This window comes from Juglans microcarpa x Juglans regia, chromosome 2S (genome assembly GCF_004785595.1).
Source record: "Juglans microcarpa x Juglans regia isolate MS1-56 chromosome 2S, Jm3101_v1.0, whole genome shotgun sequence".
Lineage (NCBI taxonomy): Eukaryota > Viridiplantae > Streptophyta > Magnoliopsida > Fagales > Juglandaceae > Juglans > Juglans microcarpa x Juglans regia.
The window spans coordinates 5981791-6008783 of NC_054597.1; the positions used below are offsets into that span (position 1 = coordinate 5981791).

The 26993-nt window shown below is 38.5% G+C and overlaps 1 protein-coding gene across 4 annotated transcripts in view; it reads left to right on the plus strand.

Moving 5' to 3' along the window:
• LOC121251546 (MADS-box protein AGL42-like) overlaps window positions 1–26993 on the plus strand; it is a 37983-nt gene that overhangs the window by 9535 nt on the left and 1455 nt on the right. The window contains exons 3-9 of one of the 4 annotated variants that reach the window (XM_041150822.1): window positions 11077–11158; window positions 23141–23202; window positions 23308–23407; window positions 23635–23676; window positions 23773–23814; window positions 25123–25215; window positions 25310–25569. In XM_041150822.1, the coding sequence (XP_041006756.1) occupies window positions 11077–11158; window positions 23141–23202; window positions 23308–23407; window positions 23635–23676; window positions 23773–23814; window positions 25123–25179 (385 nt within the window). In that variant the 3' untranslated portion in view covers window positions 25180–25215; window positions 25310–25569. The other 3 variants (XR_005938048.1, XM_041150820.1, XM_041150821.1) reach the window with 3 other exon arrangements.

The window sequence follows — 26993 nt, forward strand, 5'->3', positions numbered from 1 at the left end:
GAAGTAGATGAGGTTGGAAATTCCTACAGTGCATTGGTTTGCCAAATCACTGGAGGATTGCATTAAGGGTGATAAGAAAGATTTCTATACTACCTTGAGGGAGGGTACCAAAAGTTTTATCATGTAGAGGTGTCGAACGTTCATGGATGTTACATGGCTTTGGTGGAGTATGGTGGTAGAGGTTGACGTAACTTCATTTTCATACCTGAAGAAATGGGAGGAAAGGGCTGAAGGAAAATGGTGGATGCAATGTGGGAAGTAGTTTTGGAGAAAGGACGAGTTTCATGGCAGAGGAGGGAAGGCGCAGAGGCCATGGGTGGTGGTTAATCACTCACAGCGCCATTCGTATAGGGAGGTCCTTGTACAGCAGAAGATGCCAACTCATAGTTCTAGTGCAACAGTGAAGATCGACAGGGGTGGACAGGCTCCACTTCCCTCTGGGATAGCGAGGGCATAGTGGAGTGGTGAAGAAAGCATGCGTGTTGTTGGTCTAGCAAATGAGGACATGCACAAAACCTTGTTGGATGTACAAACACAATTGTCGGTACTACAAGAAAAGGTGGAGGTCTTGTTGATACGGTGCGTGGAGGAGGATGGTCAAACGGGTCTGGGTGTTGTACATGGGTTGGGTATGGGCTATGAGGCCCATGACGAGTTGAAAGATCCTGAGGGAACAGGTGGCCAATCTAAAGGAAATAGGTTAGGCCATAAACAAAACGGGCTCCATAAGGACTGGGCTAGGTCCAACGATAAGATTGGTTGGGCTCCAGGTAACAAGGCCTAATGTTAGGATTGGAACCCAGCAAGCATGGAGGATCAGGGGGGAACGAAGAGGCTGGGCCTTCTATCGGCAAGAGACAGTCAACGTTGCTGGTGAAGGTGCTGACGAACCCAATCGACCCTCAGGTAGGGGTGTAATCCGGTCGGTCCGGTCCGGTCCGGTCCGGCGATGGATCGAAAATATTCGGTCCATCGTCGAACCAGACCGGACCGGACTGAATACCCATAGGGATCAGACCGAACCGATAGTTATCGATTCGGTCCAATCGGTCAGGCCTAATTTTTATTTTTTTTTTTATTTTTTTAAATCAATTAATAAAAAAAATTTATTGAAAATACTAAATTAAATGAAGTGATTTATTAATGTGGATTATGTAACAAACTCAATAAAAAAATATTTTATATGTTCAATGATAATAAATTAGATGAAAATTACATTATTAATTTATATAATTAGTATATAATTAACTAATTGATATTCTATATTAGCTAAATCATAGAATATTAACAAGTGTTAATAACATATTTAAAATTTTATATTGTTAATAGTGATAGGTTAGATGAAGATATATATAAAATATTGTTAAATTCATAGAATATTAACAAGTATTAATAACATATTTAAATTTTTATATTGTTAATTGTACAATTATTATATAAATAATATATATATATATATATAATTTTTTTTTTATTCGGTCGGTCCGGTCCGAGAAATCTCTACCCCGGGACCGGACTAAAGGCCGAAATTTCTCTATTTATTGGACCGGACAGGACCATGCATTTTTTCGGTCCAGTCCAGTCCGGACCGAACCGGTCGGTTTCTCCGGTTCGGACCAACCGGATTACACCCCTACCCTCAGGTCACTTATTAGACTCATGAGAAGATGATGGTGACACTGAGAAGCTTAATGATGCCGACGGAGGACCCAAAATAAGGAGATAAAGGTGTCGAGATGCCGACAAATGTAATTCCTGTCATGATCAACACGTTGGGATCGTGATGGTCTGAGGAACCACCGACAGTGGTCCAAAAGGAGATCTTGATGGTGTCAATGGTAGATCCAGTGTTGGATCTCAATATTTTCTCACCGGCGGCATTAGAATCCCAGCCACAGCATACACAGACAAGGCCGATGGGTAGTGAGGAAGGGGCTTAGGCTATTTCCTTGTTGACAGTGGTGGGTTCTTAGTCTAAACACCCACAGACAGGATCAAGGCGTTGTGGGGAAGATGTTCAAGTAATTTTTGCTCCGGTGAATGTCTTTAGGCAGCGATAGGGGGCAGTGAAGCCAACGCCTTTTGACTTCTCGTTTGAGCCTAAGGACTTGAACTACACTCTTTAGTTGGTGTATAAGGAGGCAGAGGTGGACCCAAAACCATTATGCACTTTGTCTCCTTTACTCACAACAGGAGGTGCACTATCCGATCAGGTGATTCAGAAAGTGAAGGATATCTAGGAGTGTGTGGGGATTTCTTGTGACGGGTTCGAGGAGCAATTCAGGGCATTACTTATTTCTATCAAGGAGGGTCGGTTTCAATCTTCTAGATCCACCTCTAGGAGAAATAGAGAACTAAAACGTCTCAGTTGTTCAATTAACTATGATGGAAGGGAGGAGAGTACTAGCAAGAGTAGATCCAAGGGAAAAGTTGTGTTGATCCATGAAGCCTAGAATTCTCTCTTGGAACATTCGGGGTCTTAATGATCCCAATAAGCGGCTGCGGGTGAAGAATCTTTTACGGCATTGGAAATTGGACATTGTGTGTTTGCAGGAAACCAAAATGGAGTTCATGGGTCGTAGCATGATCGCTAGTATTTGGGGTTGTCCATACGTGAGAGGGGTGTACTTGTCATCCGAGGAAGCATCCTGGGGTATCCTTATCATGTGGGATTCAAGGGTAGTTTAATCTATTGAGGAGTGTGTTGGGAATTATATGGTGGCGTGTTCGTTAAAAAACGTGGAGGATGGTTTTTGTTGGGCCTTTGCTGGTGTATATGAGCCAAATGTGGACACACTTAGGAAGATGTTATGGGAGTAGCTAGTGGGATTGGATAGTTGGTGGAATTTATTGTGGTGTATTGGGGATGATTTTAACATCACTCGGTTCCCTAGTAAAAGATCGGGAGAAGTTTGGTATAGTCAAACAATGAATGAGTTTTCTAAATTTATTTTCGATATGGACCCCGTGGACTTACTACTTGTAGGTGGCGTGCACACTTGGTCTAATAACCGGGCTTGGTCTCGCTTGGACAGATTTTTGGTGTCCCCCTCATGGGAGGCAGTTTATTCTACCTTACTTCAAAAGAGATTGGATAGAGTTTTCTCTGATCACTTCCCCGCTGTACTGGATTGTGGAGACATTCAAGAGGGTAAAAGATATTTTAAATTCGAAAATATGGGGCTGAAAGCCAAGGGTTTTGTGGAGGTGAGGTCATGGTGGTCCTCCTCGTATTCCTTCAAGGGATCACCAAGCTTCATATTGGCGGGGAAGCTGAAAGCATTAAAAAGGGATTTGAAAATGTGGAATATTGAAGTCTTTGGACACATTAATAATAAAAACCAATCTCTTATGGAGGAACTAAGCATTTTGGAGGAAAGAGAGATGACCGTTCCTCTTTCGATTGAGGACTCTTGCAGGAAATCAGCCATCACTTCGGACTTGGAAAATGTGCTTCTCAGAGCATTGGCAATGGCTTATGCATCTTCATATTTGCATAATATCTCTAAATTGGTCTACATTGGATTATGCATCTTCAAAATTTTGCATAGGTATGAATAGTGGTTCTTTAAATTTGAAAAAATACTATTCACTCTCCAAATATTATTTTACTGTTTTTTTCTTTCTCCTACCCATTAAAATCAACTTTGTGGAATTTATATTAAGATGATTTTGATATATGAAATTTGTATTAAGTTGATGATATAAAGTGTTTTTTAGTACATATTAATATTTATTGATAAAATTGGTCATTTTGATATATGAAATTGGTAATATTTAGATATGTGGAATTTGTATTTTTGAGCACATGGTGCTAATTGTAAAATATATAAAAAATAATAATTTATAATAATAAAAAATAATAATAATTTATTATTATTTGGTTCAAAGATGTATAATTCATTGTAAGAGTTTTTCTTGATATGCAAAATCAATCTACATATAGAGAAACCAATGCTAGTGCTCTTATGAAGGAAATTTCATGGAGACAAAAGTCACAAGCCCTATGGTTGAAGGAAGGGGACAAATGTACTAGATTTTTCTACCGGGTGGCTAATTCTCATCATTGAAATAATGCGATCGAGGTGATTCAGGTTGAGGGCCAGGTTTACTTGGATCATGATGCTTTTAAGAACCACATTGCTTCGAAGCAATTTCAGGCTTGAAGGTAAATCTCTCAAAGTTTGAAATGGTTCTAGTGGGTGGTGTACATAATATCCAGGACTTGGCGAATATCTTGGGTTGCAAGGTTGCTTTGCTGCCTTTGAAATATCTTAGCTTCCCGTTGGGGGCTACTTTCAAGACAAAAACCATTTGGAATGGTGCGTTAGAAAGATTTGAAAGAAGATTGGCTGGGTGGAAACATCTATATTTTTCCAAAGGTTGTCAATTAACTCTTATGAAGAGCACTCTATCTAACCTCCCTACCTATTTCTTATCCCTTTTTCCATTACCTGCAAGTGTGGCTTATTGTATGGAGAAAATGTTTTGCAACTTTCTTTGGGGAGGCATGGGGGAAGAAATTAAGTTCCATCTTGCGGGTTAGGATAAAGTTTGCTCACCAATTCCATGTGGTGGGTTGGGGTGCGCAATGTGAAAGTGTTCAATAAAGCACTTTTGGGGAAATGGTTGTGGAGATACCATAAGGAAGGGGAGGGTTTATGGCAAGAAGTCATAGATGTTAAGTATGAGAGTATGATGGGGGGACGGTGTTCTAAGAAAGTTAGAGGGACACATGGTGTGGGCTTGTGGAAATACATTAGAGCTGGATGGGGAAGATTCTCCAAGTGTTTTAGATTTCAATTGGAAGAGGTAATAGAGTTTATTTTTGGCATGATGTCTGGTGCGGTGAAAGGATCTTAAAGTAGGTGTTTCCCACACTCTACTAGATTTCTTGCGACAAAGAGGCTGTCATGGCTGACTTAGTGGTAATATCTAATGGTGTTGTCCATTGGAATGTAAGTTTCTCGAGAGTTGCTCATGATTGAGAGTTGGATATGCTTGCTGACTTATTTGACTTGTTATATGCAATATCGATGGGTAGTGAGATGGAGGATAGGATGATTTGGTATTTGAATGGAAATAACAAATTTTTGGTGCGCTCTTTCTGCAAGGCCCTCTTGGGAGTATCTAATGATCATAATTTTCCTTTGAAGGCTATATGACAATGTAAAGTACCTTCTAAGATTGCTTTCTTTGTATGGACTGCATCTCTTGGGTGGATTCTCACGTCGGATAATCTAAGGAAATGTGGTTTTATCACAACAGATTAGTGTTTTTTATGCAAGAGTGATGGGGAATCAGTGAATCATCTCTTGTTACATTGTGAGGTGGCCAAGTGTTTATGATGAGATTCTTAATAGGACAAGGGTGGCTTGGGTCATGCCCAGAAGAGTTAGGGATATTCTGGAGTGTTGGACCAGAATTAGGGGGAATGCACAAATAGCTGCTGCGTGAAGAATGATCCCTTACTGCATTATTTGGTGCTTGTGGCTGGAGAGAAATAAAAGGTGCTTTGAAAACATGTAGCGTTCTTTGGATGAGCTGAAGCAATTCTTCTACAATACTTTACTTTCATGGGCTTCGGCCATTATTTGTAATATGGACAATTTTCATGACCTGCTTGTATCTCTCACTAATACCTAGATGTAATTAGGCACTCCTTGTATACTTCCAGTGTACTTTGACAATGTCTTTATTTCAATAAATTCTTACTTTTACCGATAAAAAAAAGACGAGAAAGTAGCCTCTAGGCTTAGTTATTGGAAAGAAAATGTAAAAGATATATTTTTTTGACAACTCTAAAGGGATGGTGCGTATAGTGATTTTGGTGCGACCCTTACTTTACGAGTACTGGGTTCAAATCTCCATATTCATGCTCTTGGGGCTAATATTGGAAGTGTAATTTAAGGGCAATTTCTCCTTAAATTATCCAAGATACACTTGTAGAAAACTTTTTGTCGAGGGCCTGTACAACCTAGAAATTAGTCAAGTTTGTTCCAATTTTATTGGGAACAAGGGTAGGGATGTAACCCACATACGCAATAAGTATACAAAGGAGATACACATAATTAAAGACGAGCAAGAAGAAGAATAATTCAAAATTGAGAAAAATTAGAAGAAAGTACCATTGTTAACTTTTGTAGAATTTTAAAAAGACGTGAGCATATGGCTATTTAGTTATGAAAGCATTCTATCATCTCTAATCCCCCGATGGAAGGCCTAAATTACATGACTTTAATTTCGAAAAAATTAGTCAATACAATTGGAGTCCTATTGAAACATTTTTTTTTATTGGCACCAGGTGTCCAGGAACAATGTCCCGACTAATCCAGGGGGTGCACAGGCCCTCGACAAGGAGTTTCTAGCAAGTGCACCTCTGGTAATTTAAGGAGAAAATCCCCCAGTCCGATGGCCCCTAAAAATTGTTTGCACCCAAGGGGATTTGAATCTTAGACCTGAGGGAAGCATACCCCCAAGCCCAAGGCCGTTACCACTTGAGCCAACCCCTACGGGTTCAAATAAAATCTTTTTTAATTAGTTAATACCCTATTGGAACATTGTAAAGAGCAAGAACTTCTCATTCCCAAGCAATGTAGGATCTCATACACCACCTACCCTTATCAGTTCTCAGAATGGGCTATCACAATCTCCACCCCTTATATTTCTGACGTCCTTATTGGACTAGTCCGTCGCAGGTAAAATGGCTCAAGTTTCACATTTTTTATTAGGATAGGCCCTGATACCATTTGTAACGCCCCAATAGAATGCTCAAACCACATAACCTATATTCCAAAAGAATTATCAATGATACAGTTTGAGTCACATTGAAATATTATAAAGAGCAAGTACTTCTTATTCCCAAGTAATGTGAAATTTCATACACCACTTACCCTTATCACTTATCAGAATGGGGTATCATATCATCATTTTTACAACAAGTATACAAAAGAGATAGGCGTAACCCAAATACACAAATTAAGGAGTCGAGATATACCAAATACACAAAGTGTTAGACTGACGTGATAACCAACTCCACCACAACACCATGTTAAGTACTAATTAATGTAAGACATTGAATATGGAAGGTACTAGGTTGGTTAGAAGGGAGACCGATGGACAAGTAATGCTAAATACAGTCATGGGTTATGCAAGCGCCCCGCACTTCTTTTAAAAAAGAGTGAGATCCACCGCTAAAAAATTAAATTTTCATGTGAGTCTTATATTTACTCATTTTTTTTAGGAGTGCGTGGCACTTGCGCATTTTATGACTGTAAATATCATTTCTCCCCACGAATTTTCCCTTCTTGCGCTCTTAGTGTCTAGGTTTTGGAGGTTTTTCCTTCTTCTTTCAATGAGAGTACATATTTCATGTGTTAGACAACATTTTCCTTAGATAAGAATATCTCCATCTCATTTCATATGCTAACAAATTATACATCATTATTAAAATAAATAATAAAAAACAAAAGAAGGTCGTAGCACTAAAAATTAAGTAAGATCGATATGTACAGGAGATGCATCATGCATGCATAGAATGTAGATCATGAATTCTAAAATTATAAAAGTTAGGAATAGCAAGCAAGATAAAAGGTGAAAGTAATCCATAAAACACACCTGCTTCTTGATCTATAGCTAATATCTTTATCGAATATATATATATATATATATATATCTTTAGCTTTCCATTTATGCAGTCTAAACTCAACGTTATATATTTTTTTCTGACCAAAACGACAAAAGAAATTAAGAAAAATTTTATTCTATGAGATTTATATCTCGAGTCTCTGTGTGTGTGTGTGAGTAGGCAAGGGCTCCAATAATTTACGAAATTTCAGTTGTGGTATTTTATGCAGCACCCATCTAATCTATTCTTGAATCGATTCCCTTTCAATTTCTTGCTGTTTTTTTATAATTCTAAAGAAAATATATTAAGGTTTTCCTTCCTAGATTCCCCTAGTACTGTCTTACTTCTATATATATGCGTGTGTATGCAAGCTTGCAATCTGAAGTCTATCCCAAACTAGTTCGCTGCTCCCATGACTGGTATACGGAAGCAACCAGCAGCTGATCAAGTAGTACTATAAATAATGTCCCTATTTTTTCCTTGTTTTCTAGTATAAACGAAAGTCTCTGTTTCAATGAGAACTTAGTACGTGATCAAGATTAATATTAAGATTGCAAGCAGCTTATAGTAGTGCTTTGAAAGACTCTTTAACGTTCGGAAGTACATATAGTAGGAAAAAAGCACTGTTAGGTTCGTGCTTGTTTCTATTATATTTTATGATCATGAGTTGGTTAGCTTGAGGTAGTTTCGTTTCAGTTTATTTTCTCTTCTTTCTCGTACGTGTGATATCACTTACCATATACATAAGCGTGAAGACTTTTAATTTTAATTTTAATTTTTTTTTTTTGTCTCTCTATCCTCGTAAATGACTCCAGAGTCCAGGCACTTATGGTGTTTTTCTTTTGGATAAGTAATTTTCTATATAGGGTATACGATAAATTACAAAACAAGCAAAAGGCTAGGTTCCCAAGATCCCTAAGCACATGACCATATATAATTTCATTAAACTTGCTGAAATTCTAACCGTAGTTTACCACAGTCAAAGGGTATTGAACTCTAACAAAATCGGAAAACTAAACCTTCTAAGGTATTTCACTCAAGGGGTTAGTTTTTGTTTTACCTATCTTAATTTTTCAAAACTATGCGCGCATTAAGGTTTGTCTTGTTCTAGTCTCTAGCTTCTTAGAATATTGTCAGAAGCTAGAAGCTAGGTGTATCATCATGAGGAATCTATATCGACTAGAACCTTTACTTGCTCCTCCTTAGGATGACAATCCTCTCCCTGGACAGAATGCTAGAATTCCAAATGAGTTTAATCAGTCTATTTGAATAATAGGGTCCCAGTTGGATATAAAAACACTCTTAACACATCTCATCTCCTAATTACAACTTTTCTAAATTTTTATACAAAATATATTAAACAATTCTATTTTTTCAAATCTCAAAATAATAATAATATTAAAAAAAAATATGCTAATAATATTTTATTCTACTCATCTAAAATTATCTTATCTCATTTCATCTCATTGCACCTCACTTCCAAATGAGCTATAGGACTACCATTCGACCTTCCATGAGTGGTTGCTCGGTCCTGCATCTCCCCCAAATGTAATTATAACTTTTTGTGTCATCCTCTCTACAATTCTTCTTCACACTTGATCAATGGAATTAGATGCAGTTATGGTGTTTTAGACATGTCTAACGTGTCAGTTTAGGACTCACCAATAAGATCCTACCCTGTGATATTGATGACCTGTTATTAATTAGTCCAACCACCACTTGGAAAATGCTACTATCAGCAAGTTTCCCCCCCTTCGGCGACTTTTGTATCCTTCGCTATACTTCAAAAAGGATCAATCGAAGTTACAGACTTAAACACTTATACAATGTAATTAAACCACCAAGTATGGGACTCCCACAATCTAGGGTTTTACAACTTCCTTTACTCAAATCTCTGATGTTCTCTATCGTTAGACAATCTGTTGCATTATGCCCTAGTGCCACATACCATTGTCAAGTCAACTATGATACTATTTGGCACGACCCAAGAAAGCACTATTAATCAAGTCTATATAATATCCATAATGACTAAACCAAAGCTACAACTAGATCATTTTTTTAACCTAGTAAACAATTACTGTGAGACTTAGCATTTGTACAATGTCATCACAATCCTCTAACTAGAGACTTAATCACATTTTGAGTCACATGATATTTCCTACCCAAATCCTTAAGAGCATTTTCATCGGCTTAGCTAAATGAAAATGCAAACCAAAAATTGGCTAATAATCCCTTAATTGGAAGAGGCAAAAGGCAAATATTTTGCTTGCTAGCTACAGTAACTCTATGTGTTGTATGCAGGTTACTGTTCACCCTCCATTAAATAATTTATAATAATCTCTCATTTTGTTGCTGCATAACAGTTGCATCACTAATTATTATTTATATATATAGCTGCTTTTTACAATGGATTTGAATTGCAAAATATGAGAAAAATAAATTAGATAAAAATTATAAAAAATATTAAATTAATAATACCTTCTTATTATTTTGACTAATAGATGGATAATCTAATGTGAGAATCTCACTTAAATGGAATAGGCAAAAGGCAAAAATGTGATTTTAGTCAAATTTTAGCTTTATCTTTGCCTAAGCCAATGAAAATGCTCTAATGTAGTCATCATTGATCAAGATCTACATGATATTACTAGGTCAATTTTGATATCATTTATTACAACCTAGGTGAATGCAGTAGCATGTTCCCATATGTTTCAAAAGAACTAAATTTAATCACGATCTGAAGAGTTATAACCTCCCTTTCTCAAGTCTCATATATATACTTACTTCTTAGGGCTTACATCATGTTACAATCTGATATGGCCTCCAATCATTATCCAAAAAAGCACTAGCTAAAAGGTACCATGGCCTCCAAAAGTTCTGCTTACCTGAAAAATCTCTAGAAAATCCATTTTAGTAGTCCCACAAAATCATATTTTATATATTTATGATTTTGAATAAATTATTTTTGCTGCTTACGAAGTTTCAAACTACGATAAAAAATGCCTTAATAATACTACGGGGAACTTGAACATTGTAGTTCAACGTGGGCCCTAGCTATTTAGTCGCTTCCTATGCATACATTTTTTTTTTTAGTGATACTGGGTGATTAGGACTAAGTTTCGACTAATCCTAAAGATGAATGGACCTTCCTATATTTACATGTTAAATCTGTTGCCTGGAGGGGCTTCATGCACTTACTAGTAAGCCGGCAAGATGTGTACTGTTGTTTTTGCTCGCGCCCATGCTAAGTGGGCTGTGGAATGATAGTGTTTTTCTTTTTTATAAATAAAAAGAAAAAAAAAAATTTAGAACCTCATATGTTGGATTTCAGCTTTATATTGACATATAATTGCAATTTAGTTACATCGAAACGTTGCAAAGTTCCTTTTTTTTTTCTTCTAAAATATAGGTTACACGTACTGATGACAATTTGTGTTTTGGAAGTTCAGCATACAAATGATTATAGAGAGATACCGTAACCGTACAAAAGGTGGGCAACTCAACAACATTGCAGAGGAACAATATATACAGGTAGGCCTTCATCTTGGAATTAGCTAGAAAAACACTCGGTGTCGTATTATTAATGAAAAGAATAGTATTGCTCACTTCATAATGATTTGATAAATTGTTAAACCTGCCATCAACAACAACCAATATAATAAGAAAGATAACGTTGCTGAAACTTTCTTCCACATGCTTTGTTTTTAGCCATTTGAGTAACTGCTTGGTTAAGCTCAATAACCATGTCTTTTTTCATGGGTTTATATCATATATGTGATATTATGGAATGTAAAGATCACGTGTTAAGTTTCCACATTGAATTGATAGATAATGGGAGATGTTTAGGCATGTGCTGAATCCTACGTAGGGTACTTTCTCACTGGTGATGATTTCTGGTGCTTATCTATGAGATTATAATGGGTTTGATCATGAAGTAAATTCTTATAGAATCTCAAGTTTTTGAACTGTCTGAGAAAGGTACCTGATGATTTGCATAACAGAGAGAAGTTGGAAGGTTACAAAAGCATTGGTCCCGGAGATGTTCACCGCGATCTGGTTCATTAGAGCCCCTGAGGAATGTTCATATGGTGATAAAAAGGAGTTCTTTGCAACTTTGCAACCTGAAGGGATGATCATAGAAGCTACATTGCTCAAAGATGTTCCAATACTTAAGGTCGATATATGGCGTTAGTGGAATATGGCAATGGTGGCAGACGGAATTTTGTTTTTAGACTGGAAGAAATGGAGGGGAAATGGTGGAAAAAAATGGTGGTTGCATTGTAGGAAGCTTACAGCAGCTTGGAGAAGGGGAGAACGGTTGGGTTGTCAAGGTTTCAAAACTTAAACCAGAAAATGTCGATGAACACTTTGCCTGAGTCCTATGCATAGGTGGTCCGGTCATCGGGACTTGCTGTTGGCAGTCAAGAAATGTAATGAGTGCGAGGAGAGATGCAGTAGCAGCGAAACCAAGGGTGGAGGGTAATTCTGGGTATTCAAAAGTAAAGGAGATAGCCGTTGAGGGAGGACGGAGAAGTGCGCCGCATGCTCTAGTCTGCAGAAATAACGTTGAAATGGTAAGTAGCTCTCTGACCGAGAGAGGAAGTAAGGAGAGGGAAGAAGATCTTTCCCTTCTTAAACAAGATCTACTACAGTTAAAAATTTTGGTCAACATGATTCAACGAGTGGATAAGACTAGACTAGGCTTGGCCCTGAGCCCGTCATTCTCAGGCTTGGGCAAAGGTGGGCCTAGTAAGAATACGCTGGGTCAAGAGAGGTGTTTCACTCTGGCCAAGAAAGGCAAAGCTACAGCCCAGCCCAATAGCTGGCAGGCTAAACCCCCGAGGCCTCTTGAAATGCGCTTTGTGCCTGTTACTGGCAAGCACATTCCGACGTCGTCCGATCATCGGCCGACGACCACACAGAACCCATCGTTGGGACCCAGCAATCTAGTGGGTGGGCCCCTGGTCGACCCATCGCTGGCTTGACGCTGCCGACAAAGATTGAAGCTGAGATTGGTTGTTTCAGATGTATGAGGGGTCTGCGAGTCACGAAAAAGAGACAGACCCCACCGCAGGGATGCCTTTGGTTGAACCATCACCAGAGTTGACTTCGACGACCGAGATCGAAGCCGAGATGGCTTGTTTCGGATGTACGAGGGGCCAGCGAGTCACGAAAAACAGATATAACCCATCGCTTGGACCATAGGACCTAGATGGTGGGCCTCTGGTCGACGGTGTACCCGAGTTGACATCTTCGGTGGTGTTAGAAGCTGAAAATGTCCATTTCGAACATACGAAGGGTTCTCGAATAGAGGAAAAGGGCTAGAGTGAGGTGGTGACCTTCTCTAACACAGTTGAAAGTCCTATACTTGTTATGCTTGCACCGAAGCCTCCAATGGACACTGAGATGCCGATAGGGGACAGTTCTAAGGATGACAACCAAACCGACGCTGGCACATTGGTTGTATTCAGAGTTTTTGAACACAATAATAACGAGGGGGAGTTCTAGTTGGCGAAGGTAGCAGCAGGTAGGAATATGGGAGCTGTTGATCATTGGGTTGAGCCTACTCCATTGAATTTAATGTCCCCATTGAAAGAACAAATAGCGTTAGATTGGGTTTTACTTTAAAGCCAAGGAGATTCAATTGTGTGTCGAGCTCCCATGTTTCGATTATGAAGATCAGTTCTTAGCCTTACTTGTTGCCATCGAAGCTGGGCAGTTCCATGCAACCATGAAGAGCCATTCAGCCAAGAAAATGGAAAGAGAATTAAAACAACTTACTTGTTCGGTAAATTATGAAGGAAGTGCGAGCCATGGTGGACGAAGGGTAGTGCAAAATCGGTGCTTTTATGAAGCTTAAAATAGTTTGGTGGAATGTAAGGGGGTTGAACGAATTAGAGAAGCGCACCAAAGTACGAAACCAGCTTCATAGTTGGAGAATGGATGTTGTATGTTTACAAGAGACAAAGCTGAAACTCATCCCCCATAACATCATACGGAATTTGTGGAATTGTTGTCCATGTGGGGTGTTTAAGGGGGCTTTGGGAGGCATCTTGGTAATGTGGGATAAAAGGGTGGTGGAAAAAATGGATGAGTGTGTGGGGGATTATACAATGGCTACTTCTTTCAAAAATATGGAAGATAGGTATCAATGGTCCTTTGCCGGTGTTTATGGTCCCAATACCAATACTAAGAGAAGAGGCATGTGAGATGAATTGGCTGGTCTTTGTAGCTTATGGAGCCTCCCTTGGTGCATTGGGGGAGATTTTAACGTTATTCGCTTCCCAAGTGAACGTTATGAGGATTGGGCAATATCGTAACTTCCTATTTGTAAGTAAGGCTAAAATAGACTTATCAATCTATTAATGAACACGTGCATTGTATATGATTCCAACTATACGATGTTGTATTCCCTTCTGCTGCATATCTCAATGAATCTCAACACTGCAATTCATTCTTCTGCATTGCACCCAACCTCAACACTTCAACTCCCAATTCCTTGCACTGCATCATCCTAACAATTCTCTCCCCTTCAAAAGACCTTGCCCACAAGGTCAGGATACTGAAATCTAAGTTGTTCTATTGGTACCCATGAAGAATCTTCTTGAGGTGCTCATCTCCATTTCACAAGCAACTCAATGAAAGGCTCATTGTTGACATGTGTCATTCTCCTCTCAAGGATACATTCTAGTTCCATTCTAGCATGTCCATGAGCATCAGCAAAAGGAATCGAAGGAGACACATTCACATCAGGACCCACATACTTCTTAAGCCTGTAAACATGAAAAACTGGGTGCACTACAGCATCTGAGGACAATCCAGCTTAAAAGCAAGTTCACCAATTCTCTCTAAAACTTTGAATGGCCCACAAAATCTAGGAGCTAACTTAGGATAAGGAATAGCTGCAACACTTTTCTGCTTGTACTTCTGCAACTTCAAGTAGGCCATATCTCCCACATCAAATTGTTTATCAATATGCTTGTTATCATAATATTGCTTCGTTCTAGACTGAGTAGCTAGTAAAATCTTTTTAAGAATTCCCAAAACTTCTTCCCTTGATCTAAGCTCAGAATCCACAGCATGATTTTGTGTTGTACCAGCTACATATTGCAACAAGGAAGGAGTTGGTCTGCCATACAAAGCTTCAAAAGGAGTTATTCTTGTGGAAGAATGTGTAGAAGTATTGTACTAATACTCTGCCCAAGGTAGCCAATGAACCCACTATTTTGGTCTCTCAAACACAAAACACCTCAAATAATGTTGTACTGCCTTATTCACTATCTCAGTTTGACCATCGGATTGAGGATGGTTAGCTGAGGTAAAGTTTAACTTCGTGCCATGCAACTTGAAAATTTCCTTCCAAAAACTGCTAGTGAACACCACATCCCTATCTGTTACAATAGTGCTAGGCATCCCATGCAACTTGAAAACCTGATTAATGATGTACCAATACTTTGCTCAAGGTAGCCAATGAATCCATTGTTTTGGTCTCTCAAACACAAAACACCTCAAATAATGCTATACTGCCTTATTCACTATCTCATTTTGACCATCGGAGTGAGGATGGTTAGATGAGGTAAAGTTTAACTTCGTGCCATGCAACTTGAAAATTTCCTTTCAAAAACTGCTAGTGAACACTGCATCCCTATTTGTTACAATAGTGTTGGGAATCCCATCCAACTTGAAAACCTGATTAATGAATAATTGAGCAACTGTAGCAGCTGTATAAGGATGAGATAATGGTAAGAAATGGGCATACTTAGTAAACCTATCCACCACTATAAAGATTACAAAAAAAACCCTTTGAAAAATGGGCAAGAACTGGGTATTGATAATGTTGCTTTAAAATGCTAGTTTATATATAGAGAGAGAGAGAGAACCTTACGGAGAAAGCAGAAACCCTAAAAGCCTAGACAAGCCGCCACCCCTCCTCCACCCTAGCTGGCGAGTGGCATACCACCACTCTCACAGACAGAGTCGACGGACCCCGGCGTCCTTGCTGAGGACTGTCCGGCGTCAGGCCTCCATCTGGCGACCGGATTTTTTGCAAGATTAACCCTATATATCCCAGACAAGCTGCCACCCATCTAGCCTGCGAGAGGCTTCTCACCATATCACAGACGAGGTCGACGGAACCCGATGACCTCGTTGAGGGCTGTCCGGCGTTGGTTCTCTCTCCAGTGACTGGATTTTTTTGCAAGTTTTAAATTCTAGTCGTCTGTTGTTCACGGCGTAGCCACGTCCACCGTACGGTCTCACCAGATATTCACCCGCAAGGTAGGGAGTGGGCACAGATCTATCACAGTTTCAGATCTTGTTCCTTTCAGTGGGCACAAATCTGCATTTTTACCTTGAGGATGAAGTGGGAGTAGTGGGATTTGACAATGACGATGAAGCACGATGTGGATTCCTCTCAGTTGGAAGGCGAGAGGTGGTTGAAAGTGGAATAAAAAATTTTCATTTTTATGAAGAGGAAAGAAATAGCTTTCGTATTTCTGAACGTAGCAAAAGGATTGCTAAGTTCATGTGTCTGGGGGGACGACAGCTTCGTGGGTGGCTAAGGGGATTGAGGATTTTTTAGAACTTAATTGTTATGACGGTTTCTTCAAAGAGCTAAGCATGGGTAATGGAGTTTTTAGCATTCAACATCATGTTAATGTAAGGGGCAGTTTTTTGCAGCTCTCAGAATTCCGAAATGGAAGGAGGAAGAGTTTGTTGGTGATTCCGGAGGGCACAAATGGCATTGGATGGAAAGGCTTTTTGCAGTCCATTCTAAGTGTCACTGAATCCAAAGCCACTACTCGAAGTGGGGAGTTTGTTGATGGAAAAACAGTGAGAAGGCCTTCCTTAGTCAAAGGTGCTTCGTATGCTGCGGTGTTGAGGTCACTAGCGGGTAGTCCGACCAAGATCAGCTTAGCGGCAAAAAGAAAGAGCAAGGCACTTGGAGGAGACAAAAGACGTCAGGTGACATTGGGAGAGCTGGAGGGGGTCTTATGGGATGTCAAATCTCAATTGAAGGGAGTTATGGAATATGTAAGAGATCTGATGATTAAAGTGGATAAGGGGCTGGACCTAGTCGTGGGTACAAGTGTGCCGGCAAGTGTGACGGAAAGTGTGCAGGTAAAGGGTGTGTCAACGATAGGGTCGTTGGACGCTGGCATCTTTGTTCATGCCAGTGTCACTATGCCTTTTGAGGGGACTGTAGGGTCTCAGGTACCAATTGCAGATGAAGTTGGTACTTCTGTCCAGGGTTCTTTTTTAGTTGAAGGCGGGGGTCCTCCCAAGGTCTCGAGTACTTTGAAAGAAACAGTTGAGCCTCTTATAGAAGATGCAAATGGGCAAGGATTGTCTAGGGATGGAGCAAATACAAGCAATGTTGATGGGGAGGAGGAACCTGTATTGGTAACAGATGGAGGGGACAACAACCATATAGTTGTCGAACAACCATTTGGCGGGAAGGAAATTCTTGATTTGTCATTGGTGCCTCGTGTGGGGGAAGATTTAGAATTGTCGGTGGTGCCTCGTGTGGGGGAAGGTTTAGAGTCGGGAGTGCAGTCGGGTACTATGGCTGGGGATAATTTCGTTCCCCTGGTTTCTCTTCCTCCGATTAACGATATAGCGGATTCAACAGTGGTTTGGATTCTGAATAAAGATAACGGATTTCTACAAACCCTGGGACTTTCATATGGAGAACATGGAAAATATGAAGACCAATTTAAAACACTACTCACTGCAATTGAGGGGAGCCACGCGCTTGAAACCAAATCTAAGTTTAAGAAAAGCAGGGAGTTAAAGAATCTTTATTGGGCAATCAACTACGATGCTAAGGGAACTAGTTCAAGTCGAGGGAAGGCTAAAGGAGGGCTTTCGGGTAGAGGTTTTTACAGAATCTAGGGGCTGGGGTCAGGGAGGACAATGTTGTATTTTGGGTATTGGTTTATTTTGGGTTTTTCATGGGCTTTTGGGTCATTAGGGGCTCTCTTGTATGTAGGGGTGTAAATTTAAACCGGACCGGATCGGTTGGTCCAATTTTGAACTGGAACCGGTTCCTATATAATGAAAACCGGCCGGAACCGGTTCGGTTTCAGTTTCATAGTTTTCGGAACCAGACCGGTTGGAAAAAATATATATATAAATTAATTTTATATATTATAAAAAATATTTATATATATAAGTTTTATATATCATATATGAAATAATTTCATATTATAATTTATAAATTATAACATAAAATGTTAATCTTAAATATGAACATTTGTAATTTGTTTGATCATATGTTATTAATATAATCATATATAAGATAATGTTATTATAATTTATAAAATAAAAGTTTAATCTTAAAGATGAAAATTTAATTGATCATATGCTTTAAACATAATATATATATTAAATTATTAATAACATTTTATCATAAGAAGTAACACTTTATTATATGTTTTTTACATTTAAAAAAAAGAGACCGGAAACCGGTAAAACTGGATGTACCGGTTTAGGAAAGTAACCAGGGCGCAATCGGTTTTGAAAAATGAAAAATCGGTACATACCGGTTCGGTCTTAGATTTTGTCTAAAACCGGACCGGACCGGACCCGTTACACCCCTACTTGTATGGGCTAGGTGTTTTCTTGTATACACCCAGTGTACTTGGTTACTCCTATTGATATTTATATATATATATAATATTATTACTTATAAAAAAAAAAAACCCTTTGATGGTGGCAAGGCCTCAATGAAATCCATAGAGATATCACTCTATGAAGAAGTTGGTATTGGCAATGGCTGTAATAAACCTGCTGGAAGCATGTTTTCTGTTTTGCACTTTTGACATATTGAAAACTCCTTACTAAATTTCTTCACGTCTTTCCTCAGACCAGCCCATATGAAATCTGCCTTAGCCCTCTGCAAGGACTTTTGATACTCTCAATGGCCTCCCACAACACTGTTGTGAACAAAATGGAGAATTTGATGTTTAAGTGGAGATGTAGCAGACAAAAATAATCTCCCCTTCTTGAACAAGAAGCCATTCTTAACCTCGAACTCAGAAGTAGATAAAGAACCCTATTGTAGCTTCCCACAAATATCAGATATTTCCTTATCCAGCAAATAAGAAGATTTTAATTCCTCTAAACAAATGGGATCCAGTACTATTATAGCAGCCAAAAGAGCATCTGATTGAGAGCCTTCCTCTCTTCTAGATAAAGCATCAGCAATTACATTATCCTTCCCCTTCTTGTATTCAATCTTGAAATCATAACCAAGAAGCTTGCTAATCCATTTTTGTTGTGAAGAAGTTCCAATTTTCTACTCTAGCAGAAACTTTAAACTTATCTGGTCTGTTTTAATCACAAAAGTGCCTCCAAGCTAATAAGGCCTCCATTTTTTAACTACCAATACCAATGCTAGTATCTTTAGAAAAGTTAGGCATAGCTAACACAGGAGGATTAGTCATAGTTAACTTCAAGGCCTCAAATGCCTTAGAAGCCTCGGGTCCCCATACAAGGAATCCTTCCTTAGCGATTGAGTGAGTGGGCCATACCATATCCTTTCACAAACTTTCTGTAGTAACCAGTTAGTCCAAGGAAACCCCTCAAGGACTTAATGGTTTTGGGCAATGGTCATTCAATCATGGCTTTAATTTTAGAGGGATCTGCTTTATCTCCCTCTGCAGAGACCAAATGGCCCAAATAATCAATCTCCTCACAGCCAAAATGACACTTACTCCTCTTAGCAAATAATGTGTTTTTTGCTAAGGTATCCAACACCAAAGACAATTGTTGTTAATGATCCTCCTTAGTTTTGCTATAGACAGGAATGTCATCAAAGAAAACTATAACAACTTTTCAAAGGAAAGGCTGAAATACCTCATTCATGAGGCCTTGAAAAGTTGTTGGAGCATTGGTTAAGCCAAAAGACATAACCAAAAACTCATAATGCCCATGGTGTGTTCTGAAAGCTGTCTTCTCAATATCTTCTTCCCTCACTCTAATCTGATGGTACTCTGATTTGAGGTCCAACGTTGAGAAAATTGTGGCCCCAAATAGTTCATCCAAGAGCTCATCTATCACAGGTATTGGAAACTTATCTTTAATAGTTTCTTTGTTGAGTGCCCTATAGTCCATGCACATACGCCATGTTCCATCTGATTTCCTCACCAAAAGTATAGGAGAAGAGAAAGGAGATTGGCTATTTCAAATCACCCCAGCAGTTAACAACTCATGCACTATTTTTTTAATTTCAGACTTTTGATAAAAGGGATATATGTATGGTCTTATAGATATAGGCTGAGTTCCCTCTTTCAAAAAAAATCTGATGATCCTTATTCCTTTTAGGAGTCAACCCTTTAGGTTCCTCAAATACTCTTGCAAACTTCAGCAACACCTTTTCAATGCTAGGATCCAAAACCTGCAACTTCTTAGTAGAATCTTGAGGAACAATCTTTAAAAAAATTCCCTTCTTCTCAACTGCAATAAGTTGACAAAATTGAACTTCTTCCACCAACTCAAGCCTATTAGGAGTTAAACCCTTCAACATCACAGGTTTTTTATCAACCTCAAAAGTCATAGTGAGATTATTAAAATCCCACAACACAGAACCCAAAGTACTCGGCCATTGCATCCCCACAACTGCATCACAACCACCTAGTGAAGGCAAAAAAAAAAATCACTTACAAACTCAGTTCCTTGCAACTCGAACTTCAATCTGTTCCTTCATATTTGCATACATGTCAACTTTCTTGGCCACCATTGGGTCAAGGAAGTTATGAGTGCTGCTAGTATCTACCAAGATAATGACGGAACACCCTTCGACTTTTCCCTTGATCCTCATGGTTCTTGGGCTTGAAGAACCAGTTGTGGCACTCAAAGAAATCTCATGCATCTCACACTCCAACTTGAACTCCTCAGAACTGTCAATATCCACCAGTTCCTCATGCAAATCCTCATTAACATTTGAACACAGGTCCATGCCTTCCATCAAGTAAATTCTAGCCTTTTTACACTTATGAGATGGATTTCATTTTTCCTCACAAGAATAACAGAGGCCTTTATCTCTTCTTTTTTCATTTCTGCTAGAGAAACCTTTTGAAGAGGTAAGGTGCTTCTAAAATTTCCCCCCTTATTTCCAACATTAAGTTCCTTTCTGAAAATAGAATTTGTTGTCACACTTGTCCCTAGAAGAGTAAAGGCATTACCTCCTACAGAATGTGACACATGAGAATGCTGCCCAATCACATTTCTATAGCTTCCTCAAGTACTATTAATGTACTCTTCTTGGATCTTAGCCAACCCAAAAGCAGAATTTAAATTCTGTGGATGCAGCATTCTAATTGGCAACCTTATTTAATCTCTTGGCCCACTTAAGAAGCAACTCAATTTATAACTTTCAGACAACCCTTTCAATAGATTAGAAATTACCTCGAATTGAGACTTGTATGTTGCAACAAAAGCAGTTTGTCTAAGTCTAGTAATGGCTTCCATAGGATTACCCTAGGAAGAATTACCAAATCTTAGTTGCAAGGCTGCTACAAATGATTCTCAAGTGCTGAAATTGCCGGTTTCCTCAGCATCTTGGAATCAGACTAAGGCACTGCCCTCCATATAAAAAGAAGACATTAGAACCTTTTGACCATCAGGCATGGGATGCAAGGCAAAATAATGATTAGCCTTGTAAATCCATCATGTTGGATTCTCACCATCAAACCTAAGAAATTCAATCTTGATACTTCGAAAAGGAACAACAGAGTTTATCTTCTTCAGGCCTGGTATAATGGTATTCCCACTTCCATTTCCATTTCTTGAGCCAATACGACCCCCATTAACAGCCTCTAATAACAAGTCCATCTCGGTACTTAATTCTTCCAATGCACCTTGATGGTCTTCGACTCTCCTCTGCTGGTCTTCAACCCTCTTCTGCTGCTGCTCTATACGATTGTCTCAACCCCAAAATCAACTTTTCCAAATCCTTGTATCTTGTGCCTTCCACCATCTTCAACCGAGTAATTGCACAGCTTCAATACCACCAAGTTACAGAATGCTAGTAACTGGAACAAGAAAATAAGAGAAAGAAAGACTTATGATCATTTGAGGGATCAGAACCTCCAAGAAAATGATTTCTGTGTAAGACTTCAGATGATTTTCTCATAGCATTCCGTAGATTTATATACAAGAACTCATGTGAAATGAGTTAGTTATAGTAAGGGCAATATCGTAACTTCCTATTTGTAAGTAAGGCTAAAACAGACTTATCAATCTATTAATGAACACGTGCGTTGCATATGATTCCAACTATACGATGTCGTATTCTCTTCTGCTGCATATCTCAATGAATCTCAACACTGCAATTCATTCTTCTGCATTGCACCCAACCTCAACACTTCCAACTCCCAATTCCTTGCACTGCACCATCCTAACATCAACCATGATTTTAAACCTATGATGATTTTGAAAAGGTTAAAACCCTAGTGTGAATCCAAATCCAGATTTAATATATAATCCACAAATAAGGGATTTGGATTTTAAAAACCAAATCCAAATCCTTCTAATCTCCAACCCAGCCACCCCAACACACCATAAAAGAACTCTCTCTGGAACTTCTAGCTACACAGCATTAATGAATGGAGTTATGCTATTGTTCATTGAGGCAAAAGTACAGCAAATATTTAAGGAATTTAAGGTCTGCGTGCAAGAGTGCAGGGGAGGAGTGCGTTTTGGGGTTGCTAAGGGGTGATGATAGGCAAGTTCATGGTGTTATGAACAGCAGCAGTCTGAGTTAAGAAGAATATGTAATGCTGCTCATATTCAATGTTATGGTCCTGAGGGTTAAAAGTTTAACCAAATTAGTATCGAATAGTCTTAAGACTTTTGGGTCAATGATTGGGTCTATAACAATTGGTATCAGAGCAGAGATCACGTCACGAGTTCAAGTCATGGACGGGGCAACCTATAGGTTGGATTAAGATGTCTTGGTAATATGTATATACATGGTGTTAAGTCATTGAATATTGATAGATGAGTGAAACCACCAAAAGAAAAAGGGTTAACACTGGGTCAGTGTCGATAGAGTGGGTTGTCATGGACCACACAACATAGTTCAAATAGATTGGACTTCTTGATTGTTCTTTGAGATTGTACTTTTTAGGATTTATTAGTTATTTTCACCTTTAAGATTATTCTTTTACTACGACTGATTCTTCATAGAAAGTATTTAACGCTTTATAGCTAGCTATGGCAGTTAAAACATAATGATAAAGATGATAATGCCAACAATGCATTAAGTATCAAAACCAATAGCGTTGAATGACTCCAATAAAATCTGATTCGTATGTATGTATCTATTATTACAATGCTGATATAACACTGTAATTCCATGCTAATGATCTAACAAATTGGACACTTTTGAGTTTGATGTGCAAGTTTAACTCTCAAGAACATGATATATATTTTGACTCCTGAATTCCACAAACAATAAGAATCAATTATTTACCTAATCCTATGTCATAAAACTAATTACACTTGTAGCAATTGCGAAGCGAAACTGCCATCATGGAAAAGAAGATTGGACTTCTTGATGTTTCTCAAAGGTTCTTCTCTTGCTTTGGCACTGCTCTCCTTGCTGTATTTGGTACTTGGATCTTTGACCTCAGTCTCATCTGGAATTCTTCCACTTCGAAATTTGTTTGTTGTAGGCAACTTTTTGGATATGGTTTAAGTTTTTGCAATTCTGAAGAACTTCAAGAGATGGAGAACCAGCTGGTGCGAAGCTTACACCGGATCAGGGAAAGAAAGGTACATATCAACACAGTTTTCTTCCAGAAATTTTTGACCGGTTGACATTGAAAGGGGGGAGGAAGCTGAGAAGCTGGAAGCCATCTTTTCACTTCCTATATACCATTCTCAGCAATCAAATATATATTGAAAGATAATAAACACAACCAATATCTATCATTTTTCATATGCATTTAGAAAACGAATATTATAGAAGCTAACAAAGGGGACATGGCCTAAATTAACAGGCTCGGATATTGATGGATCGCATAAAGCATCTAAAGGAAAAGGTAAGTAATATGCCATTGAAGACCAATATATGCTCTCTATTTATAACTTTTTGTTGCATGTCTATCTAATTTCTCATACATTCATTTGAAACTCAGGAGAGACTCATTTTAGAAGAGAAGGCAAGGATTAGCGGAAAGGTGAACCTTCAATATTTACCTTTAGTACTCACCTGTTCATACCCTGCAACTACAAGATACCGTTGACGTGTTGACGTACTCTTAGTTCTCTTGTAACATGGTTTTAAAGTGAATTTGCATGTTTAATTAGTTGGCTTCCCTTCTGTGAATTGATCATAAAACAACATTTCCAAACCAAAAATTATCTTTTTGCTCTGATCTTCTCCTGTTGGCAAATCAGGAAATCATGACATATGATATATGATTGCATGTGTAACTGTGTAGTATTTAAGTTATATACATTTGAAATAGAGTTGTTAGAGATGTAAGTTTATCACTTTCTTTTTCCACCCTGGTGACATCAGTGCGGTGCAAAAGATCAGCATCAGTTACCAGGCGATCAAGAGAAAGACATAGTAACACTAAACCAACAGGAGGAGGAGTCCTAATAACCAGGGTTCGAACATAGATCATGCGGAGACTGAATTGTTCATCGGACAGCCGAAAATGCGCTGCTTATAATACAAGTGTCGCCTTTGGATGATCGTGTTCTTCCAAAACCCCGAAGATGTGTGTATAATTATCGTGTCTCATGCACGGGCATATAATATGCAATAACAAGAAACAACAATGCATTGTGATTATATATACAATTGCCTTGTTCACTTCTTTGTTGAGGCCAAATAATACTGTTCATGTCTTTGTGCCTATGACTTCTCTATCTCAAATTTTTCAGCCAGTTGTGTGTATCGCAAAAGTAAGCATTGGCACTTGAAGGGTGAATCATTTTATTTTCTTTTTTTAATCAGATGTAAGCAATGCCGGGACGACTTGCGACAAATTAGCACGTAATTTGTTTTAAGAGCAACGATATTTGCATTCGTGGAGTAGATACTGTGAATATCAATGGCTTTAACTGTGTGGTTTACCCTGTTCAAAAATAAAAAAGATAAAAAATAAAGATCCGGTGTAGGATGCAGAGCAGAACTCTCTCTTGAGATCTTCTGCTTCAGTACCCTTGCTGAGTTGCTTCTCAAAACCATCACTCTAGCCCAATCGCTCTCCGACTCTCATTCTCTCTTTCTCAATGCAAAATACAGCGAGAGAGTTCATCAAGAGCCATTCTGTTTACCTGAAATCTCTTGCAATCAAAACATAGCATGATTGGTCTTCTGTTGATTTCTTTTACTATACGTTTTGGAGGTCAAAGTTTTTATGCAAGAAAAATATTGGATCCAGGTTTTAAATTCTCACAATTCTTTGAAATAGGGAATTATTTTTTATGTTTGGTGATTATGGATTCGTTATGAATCAGAATTTATTCTGTAGGCATTGCTTAGTTCATTGCCACCTGAGGATTACAATAATGGGTTGTTGGTGTTATGAGGTGATAGGCGCTATTTCAATCGAGAAGCTGCACAGGTCAGTTTTCCCTTTCTCGATGCTAGATTTGAATTGAAACTGTTTGCTTTGAGTGCCAGTCTCTATTTACAGCTAAATTATGTTCAAATTGCAGATAATTATCAAAATTGCTGCAGGGAATGGTGCTGGAAAAACTTTGGTTGGCAAGTTTCTTAATTGGCTCCTATTCAAACTATAGTAGCTAATTTTCGTAGGAAAGTTTATGTAAACAAGGTGGTATTACAGCTTTTGCAATTCCGTTAATTTTGAATGATGAGCTGCTCGGCAGCAGTGCAGTCCCTTATTTTCTTCGTTTGTTTTCCAGTGTCTTTCCCTTTAAAACAGCTATAAAAAATTGACTCATTTTCCTTTGGCTGTGCATCCCCGCGTCCTCCCAAGTCTCTGCAATTCAACAGTTATTCACTGGCCAATGGTGGATTTATGATGAGAGCAAGTCATAAAATACAACCAAACCTAATTGTCTTGATGATCACAGTTCTCAGATTTGTATATACTTTTACTCGAACATCTTTGCCCCAATTGTTTGTCAATATCTCCGAGAGAACATTTACCATAGCCGCGTGGAAGTTTGTGAATGCTTTTTTTTTTTTTGCATGTGATGTTTGTTGCAGAATCCGAGGGTTTCATATTACTAGCAATGACATCATCTAGTTTATTCCAACTCAAAATGCCATTGCTGTCTGCTTTCCAGTTCAATAACAGTGGTCAGCCTGCACTTGAATCCATCGCTGACAAGATTTACTGAAACACTCTTATTGATTTATATTATCTGAGCCTCTTCTTGTTGATTCCTATTCTTCTGTCCTGTTTATCTTCCTGTATAAGATTAAATTCTAGTTGCTGTCACTTCTTGTCTTGAGGTGATTTTTTCTTTCTTTTTTTGTTCTCTGTCCTTAATAAATGCAATGGAAAAATTGAAACCCAAGGGAGGGAAATCAAATGCACTAGAAAATTACAAGAGGGACCATTTTGAAAACGGAGGAAAAAATAAGCAAAATAATTTTAACTGTAAAGAATCTATATGATTCATGAAAGGATGAGAAAAAACTGGCAGACTTGGTTATCCATGCAAATGAGTACTGGGGTAAGTAATCCTTGAGCTAAGTAGTCCTTCCCACCCATTGAAAGTTTGGCGAAATGCAAGGAAGTGGCCTTCCAAGCTATATGGTATTGGGTATTGCTGCTCAGAACAAAACACCGACGTAGCCAGAGTGTTTCTAACCGAACTTTGTAGCACTTACAACTACTCAGTGGAATTACATATATATATATATATATATATATATATATATATGTAATTAGTCTAACAAACAACAGAGCAGTCTAACAAGAGAGGACTGACATACTCTCCCTTTTGTTTAATATATATAGTTAGTTAGTTAGTCACTTTCTTGTTGAAGATCTTTTCGACTACTGAAAGCGGATGGGCATTCCATTAAGACATATGGTAGAACTTATATTTCGGGGTTTCTCAATTTAGGGTTTAATAGCTGCTCCTGACAATTTCAGGCTCTTCACAGAGATAAGGTTAATTCACCACCCTAGAAACCATTGCCTCCACCCCTTCTTCCACTCTGCCTTTTCCTCCCGTGGTGCACCATCATTTGTGTATGGAAAAATGTGTTTTTATGTGTTTGCATGTCTGAATTTATGGCTCAACAAGCTGTTGCCTTTGTTCAGCTGAAAGATTGATTCAAATATCTTCAGTGTGTTTATTGTGTGGGAAGAACCATGTTGAGTGTCATCGGAAGCCTTGATTGCTGTTCTAAATATTAACA